Genomic DNA, 7,412 nt, shown 5'->3' with positions numbered 1-7,412 from the left:
GATTTGAAGAGAGGATCCCCTGGATCCTACTCAGCCCTAAAATTCTATAGTTCTCAAATTAGCTTCTTTTGGCCAAAAGTATCTCAGGAAATTGAGCTACATAGAATGCCAAGAAAAATTTCACAGAAAGGTATATTTAGTTATTTATAGTCTATCTTGTGATGATTTGAAGTGTGAGAGTCATATATTCTCAGATTCAGAAGTCACCTTAAAGTTTCTATAGTTCAGCTCCTCATCTGATACTTGAACTTTCTCTGTTTTATGGGAAAGCTATTAGAGTCGTAAGATCCCTGAGTGATGCAAACATATTGCACTGGACTACTAATCTAAAGGCTGGCGGTTCGAACCCACTCAGCTGCCAGGAAAGAAAGGCCTGACGATCTGTTTCCATAAAGATTACAGCCAAGAAAACCCTACGGAGCAGCTCTACTCTGTAACACATGGGGTTGCCATGAGTCAAAATCGATTAGGCAGCGATAGGGTTGTTTTTTTTTTTTTACAGTAGTAACACTTTTAAACAGGAAGGAGTCTCTGGGGATTACTAAACTCGATCCTTTAATTTTACAGACTTTCAAAGTGAGACCCAGGGTAAATGGAAGTTAGAAGTGTTATTACAGATGGCTGCTAATATCACTGGTTCTGATCACTGTTTAAATTCTTGTTTCTCTGTCCCTTTGGTAATACTCCCTCCCATGGAGTTGTAACCAGCCTAATATGGGCCTGTCTTGGATTCTATCCTAGGAAGCTGGTTTATGAAGAAGCCAAAGGGTTTCATTGACAAGGTCATTCTGAGGCAATGACACCCCAGGGAACGGTATGACAGTGAAACTCTGATTAGTAACCAAGGCTGAATCTTGGCAGATGAGGAACTAAGGAGATCAGATGAAGATATCTAAATAGAACAGGTTAATAAATAGAACACGTTAAAAAAACTGCAAAATATAGCATTTTTTATTTTGGTTTAATAACTCACATTTGCTGTGTATGATGCTCGAAGTTGACAGTCTACATAAGAAATTTTTTTCAGTTTTTTATATTTTCATGACCTTCCTACTTTTATGTGTGACATGTAAGTTCCCTTACTGAGATAAAATGTCAGTGTCAAATATGGAAAATCGAGTTAGCAAACAAATATGGAAAACCAAGCTGGCAAATAAAATGAATATTTTCCCCCAAACCGTTTTGTGTTATTTCAACATATACAATTTAAGGGATGCAATGAAAATATAAATAAAGTGTTGAAATGGGTATTTTAAAAGAACATATTTTTAATTAAATTTACCTTTGGATGATGAGAGTAGAATTACACTTTTTTAAAAAAGCATTTAAAATATCATGATTGACTTTTTCTTTGAACAAAGTGCTGAACGACTCCTTCAAACAAGAGAGAAGGGAACATTTAATCTATGCCAGTACTGTTGTCATAGGATTTCATGATTAACATATTTCCACAAAATTTCTTTAAGATGTCAAATATTTGTAGCTGTTTATAAGTTAAAAAAAAAAAAAAAAAGAATAGGTCTTAATTATCTGGGTCTCAAATAATCAAATCCATGGATCAGTCATCCAATGTGCCCACATCATCCTTTCTACATGCAGCAATGAAACCAATGAAAGAGTAAGTAGGGTTGATCTGTCCCGGCTAAGCAAGGCCTTCTCACCAAGCCAAGTAGGATTGTGATGTCAAACTTCCAGTCTGATCCACATAACTGTTTTCATCTGGGTAATTTACTTTGTTTTTACTTAATTTACCCAGAAAAAAAAAAAAAGAGAGAGAGAGAAGGTTTACAACAGTTGTTATTGTGCCACGTCATTAACCTGAAAAATCACCAACCTTCTGCTTTTACCTCGTGGCTAGCAGACCTGGCCTTAGCGAGGGCAACCCTATTGTGATTCCAGCTTCGTAAGGTGTCAAGTCTCAACAGTGAGTGGCTTCCTCAGATGACTTACCATAGCTGTAGTTCTTACTCAGATACGTCGCCAGAGTTGGTTTCACCTTTTTGCACTTGCACCTGTCTGGAGAAGACATAAGAGTGATAAAAAGCTGAAAAGGGTACAGTAATCACTTTGGGGAGAAGGAGAAGGAACTTAGAAGAAATAAGAACTTACCAGGGCTTAGGTGTTTACAGTCAGCTTCAAGAGGCCTTTCTTGTACCATCATGTCTTGGGTGATGTCTACCCACTTCACGTCTGAAATACACACAGGGCCACATGTGTGTGGTCAGTGGTTTAGTTGTTAGCCCGGCTGGAATAAGGAACAATCTGAAGCCACAAACCTAACACAGAATCCCAAAGAGCAGTACTAAATAGTAAAAATATCATATGATTGCTGACTACTTGTTTCATATAAACATCCCTGGGCTTATAACAAAAGACTTTTGGGTGAGACTCTGCATACTCAGTATAAATTGATGTGACTGCACATTCATTTATCTTGGCTGATACGGACTGCCATACTGGATAAATTCCAGTCTCTCCCTCTCCATATTCATTTTAAAATGTTGGTTTTACAAGTTGATGATTTACACTAACCAAAATATTTCCAAATCCTCCTCTCACATTTTGTAGTAGAGAAACAGTCCATGACCAAAGATAAGCAGAACCCTCCCTATCATTTACATAATTAAAACAATAAGAATATTTTTTCTAAAACTCTGAATTAGAGAGAAGTTTCAGATTTCCCTTCCCTTAATTGCCACCTTCCTTCATGTTTTGGGCAATACTCTGAAATCTGACTTCAGTAACTACACTAAAGCAACACCACGATTTTTTAAATGTGGGATAACTTGGGTCAGGGGAAGCCTAGATAAATGAATGCAAAAATATTTTTAGGTTTCATTTCAAGAAGTGGACTTAACCCTACTCCTTTTTCCCCCTGAGAAACAGCCAAATGACCAAAAAGAAAAGAAGGCAGTGGAAGCCGAGATCAGGTTAACTAAGTTGCTATGGGTCAGAATTGACTCGAAGGCAACACGTTTGTATGTTTTTTAAGATGCCACAGATGTCACCTCTTGATCCAAGACCATGAAACAGACATAACAATTTAATAATAAATTTATAAACAGCACTCCCGGTGGGGAGTAATGACGTTTATTGCTTTTCCAGAACTTTCGAGAAGTAGCACTAAATAGAGAATTAGCATCTGCCTTGGGGGATTGTTTTAAAGACTAAATGAGTTAATACATGTAAGTGCTTCGTAACTCAGGCGACACGTAGTTTTATATACATGTTTGTTGCTGCTGCTGTTGTTTTTAGTATTATTTCTGTTATTATTTAAGTGAAAACATCTCCAATGACACCTTTTGTAAGCAAAATCTTTTTTTTTTTCCCTCCCATGAGGCGTGGTCCTCTTCCCCAGCTTCCCCAATTCCTTGGGGGGAAACCAGACTCTTTTGGAAGTAAAGTCTGCCTCCACCCACTGCCACCTCCTCCACCCTCGCAAGTGGGACTGGGGCTGACCACCCTCTGGCAGCTGTAGGTGGTGCCGCCCGGTTCTCTTGCGACCCCGACAGCTCCTGGAGCCTCCTTGGCCCCCTCCCTCCTTACCCAGCCTCACCTTCCGGGAGGTCAGTGACGATGGCCTCGGGAGAGATGCACACGCCGCGGTCGTAGACTGGCAGCTCATCGCAGGCCAGGCTCTCAGGCCAGCTGTGGTTGTACATCTTCATGAGGGGCTCGCAGTCGTCGCGCGCGCGCTGACAAACCGATTTGCAAGGTTTGATGGGGTCGTGCAGGAACTCCAGGGTGCAGATGGGTGCGTACATGGCGCAGAGGAAGAAGCGCAGCACGGAGCTGCAGTTCACGTCCACCAGCTCCTCATACTGCTCGATGGCCAGGATAGCGTTCTCCTGTGTGCTGTGGTGCAGGTGGTTGGGCATCCGCGTGAGGTTCCAAGGCATGTGTCGGCACATGGGGATGCGCACCGCCTCGCAGGGCGCGCCACGCACGCCCAGCGCCAGGCGCCCCCACAGGCAAAACGCGGCCAGAACCGAGAGGTGCATGGCACTGCTTTCCCGCGCTGCGACCCCAGCAGGCAGAAAGGGAAGTTCTCTTCGCGTCTCCCTAGTCTTACGCTCTCCCTTCTCAGAGGAGGATGTCCTTTGGGGCGCAGGCGAGATTCTCTTCCCAAACTCCCGTGGGCAGCAATGCGAGGTCGCTAGGTCCGGCCGCGGATATCCGCCGTCTGGCGCACAAAGCTCTAGCAGCGCCAGCTCTCAGCCTCTCGGGCGCAAACCCGCCTAGGCAGCTCCCGTCTCGGACCCCGCAGCTCGAAGCGCAGCCAACCACGGCCATTGCAGGACCCTATTTATCCCGACACTTCCCCTGACGTGGGCTCGGAACGCTTCCTTGGCAGCTGCAGGAGCGGCGCGGGCTCCCCCTCAACTGCCCCACCCCCGGCCCTCTCTTTGCAGAAGCGGTGACATCATCTCCTCCCCGTCCCAGCCCAGGGTTGGAATCCTGCACTCCCCCAAAGCCCTTCCTTTTTAGTCTGGCTAGTCCTTTTTCTTCGGACCAAGAGAAAGGGCCTCTGGCAGTCGTTTTGGATGCAGGATCCAAGAGGGTGCAAGAGAGGATTTCAAGGGAGAAAAAGACGCTCTTTTGAGTCGATGCTGAACCTTACGCTTTCTGCCTCTTGTTGATGTTATTCGGTGCCCTGGAGTTGGTTCCCACTCATAGTGACCACCAAGAGTAGAGGTGGAGGAAGAGACAACTTCTAAAGCAAACCCAACCCATTGTCCTCGAGTAGATTCCGACTCACAGCGACAACTTCTGCTGCTCTTTAATTCTGCCTATTTGCTTTCTCCTGTAGAGGGCGTGAGAAGCGCTGAATAGTGAGAATATTGAGGGGAGCCGGAGAAGAGCGCAGTAAATGTTGGAACATAATGGACACGTCATATAAGCCAGACTCCACCGGGCCCCAGGTGTGCGGAGGGCTTTTGTTGTTGTTGTGGCTAGTAGACTTTAATTCTGGCTCAAGTTCTTTCAGAATGACACTTGGTTTGTACCTGCTCCAGGAATTTAACAGAAATCCCTGAAAGTGCAATAGCGTCTTCTAGTTAGAGAAATGTTTTCTATCTACCAATATTCCCCCTTCCTTTTTCTAACCTCTATTCCCCCTCTCCAACATGAACGGAACCCAGGAGAAAACCAAGAAATTTTTGGACACCACAGTCTGAAAGATTTTTTCCCCTTTCATGCCAAGAGATTTTAATCCAGCAGCCTAAAATCTTGATTTTTGATCAATCCTGGTCAGGATCAAAACCAAACTAACTTCTGTGGGTCTAAGCCTTGGAGAGAAAAAAATCTGTCTGCCTTAAATTCAGATTTCCAGCTAAGCTATGTTTTTAAAGCTTAACATTCAGAAGGAATGTTTCCATATTGTTAATGCCCTATGAAAGTATCATATATTTCCTATGAGATTGCTTGCAGATTGTTATTTGAAATGAGTAAGAAGCTGTGTACCATGGAAAGTAAGTATGCATATTTTGTTTTCTCTTTTATTTCTATTAGGAAGAGGTAGTGAAACCAACCGCTGGCTCAGCTATCCACAAAAAAGGAGGCTTTATTGTTGCTAGCATACATCAATCTTCAGACAGTAAGATTTCTAGTACATGATATTTTCCTAGGGCATTAACAATATGGAAACATTCCCTCTGAATGCTAAGCTTTAAAAACATAGTTTAAAAGATTAGACTGGACTATGGGATACAAAATGATACTTCTGAAGAGTGTGCTTCTTAGCTCAAGTAGATACAGGAGACTAGTGGGGCAGCCCCTGTCCGGAGGTGAGATGAGAAGGCAGAGAGGGTCAGGAGCTGGTTGAATGGACATGGGAAATCCAGGATGGAAAGGAGTGTGCTGTCACAGTACAGGGAGAGCAACAAGGGTCACATAACAATGTATGTATAAATTTTTGTATGAGAGACTAACTTGAATTGTAAACTTTCACTTAAACCACAATAAAAAAAATAAAAAACCAACATAGTTTAGTTGGAAATCTGACTTTAAAGCAGACACATTTTTCTCTCCAAAGCTTAGACCCACAGAAGTTAGTTTGGTTTTGATCCTGACCAAGATTGAGGATTGAAATGGCCCAAGAAATAGCAAAACAACTGACATTTACTGAGCATTTGTAATGGGCTATGCATAGTGCGAAGCACATTAAGTGCATTATTTTATCTTTGTAGGCAATATGAATTAAACATGGTGTCAATGTAAGTTAAAAAGATAAATACATTCACCCATGGAGGATTCACCCAAGGAGTTAAGCCCCATTTAGGGAAACCCCAGAGCATCCAGGTATGGCCAGCCCAATCCAGAGAGGTGGTCCAGTTTTCTATAGGAAAGATCAGGAGTCGCTGGGTGGTGCAAATGGTTAAGCGCTTGATTACTAGCCAAAAGGTTGGCTGTTTGAGAACCCACTCAGAGGCGCCTTGGAAGACAGGCCTGGCAATCTGCTTCCAAAAGGTCACAGCCTTGAAAACTCTGTGGAGCAGTTCTACTGTGCTCACATGAGGTTGCCATGAGTTGAAATTGACTCGACGACAACTAACAAGAAGCTCCAAAGATGCCAAATCAGGCTAGTGAAATGTCAAACAAGAGGGTAGCCTAGATGACATCTCAAGCCATTTTCAGTAGAAAAATCCAATGAGTGTAAACCCCTAGCTTAGTGAAACATATTTTTAGCCTGAGTTCTAACAAGGGGAAAAAAAATACTGCTTTGGGAAAGAGCTGAACTGTCCACCCTTTTCTTAGGAACTTGTTGAGGGCAGCCTTGGAGAGGGCTCAGAGTTCTGCAGCCGGTTTGAACCTGCTGCATTTGTTTAGCTGTGCAGGTGCCAAGTCAAAACATTGCATGTGCTTCCTGATGTCCTGATTGCATGCCCTTTAAAGAGCCTACCTTTGTAAAGCTCTTTGCATACCCCATTAGAACCACTGATAGTCTATCTCCAGTGTTCCCACAGAGGGGAGCAGCAAGTTGGGATTCATCAGAAAACTCTGTCAACTGGTCTACCTCTTCATGCACTCCAGAGAGGCTATGATTCTAGAATGCTCTGCTTTAGCACTCAATCCATTATATTTAATTGCCAAAAGCTTATGTAACTGAGGGAGTTCCAGTGTTTAATAACTTGTCTGTCCTCTCCTTTTCAGTCTTCTCAAGCATCTATTTCTCGTCCACCTATTTCTCTAAGGCTCCATCCTCAGCCCTCTTATCGCTCTCCACACTTCCTGTTACTCCAGGCTTTTCAACCCAACATTGGCACTATTGACATTTGGGACTGATAATTATTTCGTGTGTGTGTGTGTGTGTGTGTGTGTGTGTGTGTGTTGGGGGAGGAGACCCTGTCCTGTGGATTATAGGCATTGTAGGAAGTTTAGCACCATCCCTGGCCTCTGCCTACTAGATGCTA

The 7,412-nt window shown here is 43.4% G+C and overlaps 1 protein-coding gene across 1 annotated transcript in view; it reads right to left on the bottom strand.

The window, feature by feature from the left end:
- SFRP4 (secreted frizzled related protein 4) overlaps nucleotides 1–4,277 on the bottom strand; it is a 9,711-nt gene extending 5,434 nt beyond the window's left edge. Inside the window, exons 1-3 of the mRNA XM_004385297.2 lie at nucleotides 3,557–4,277; nucleotides 2,110–2,190; nucleotides 1,951–2,016 (exon numbers count right to left, since the gene is read on the bottom strand). Coding sequence (XP_004385354.1) covers nucleotides 1,951–2,016; nucleotides 2,110–2,190; nucleotides 3,557–4,001 — 592 coding nt within the window. The 5' untranslated portion in view covers nucleotides 4,002–4,277. The remainder of the gene's footprint in view (nucleotides 1–1,950; nucleotides 2,017–2,109; nucleotides 2,191–3,556) is intronic.
- Nucleotides 4,278–7,412: the final 3,135 nt, after the last annotated feature.

Source organism: Trichechus manatus, unplaced genomic scaffold, assembly GCF_000243295.1.
Source record: "Trichechus manatus latirostris isolate Lorelei unplaced genomic scaffold, TriManLat1.0 scaffold00137, whole genome shotgun sequence".
In the NCBI taxonomy this organism is placed as follows: Eukaryota; Metazoa; Chordata; class Mammalia; order Sirenia; family Trichechidae; genus Trichechus; species Trichechus manatus.
Note: the sequence above shows the minus strand (reverse complement) of the source record. Positions and strands in the feature narration are given on the sequence as shown.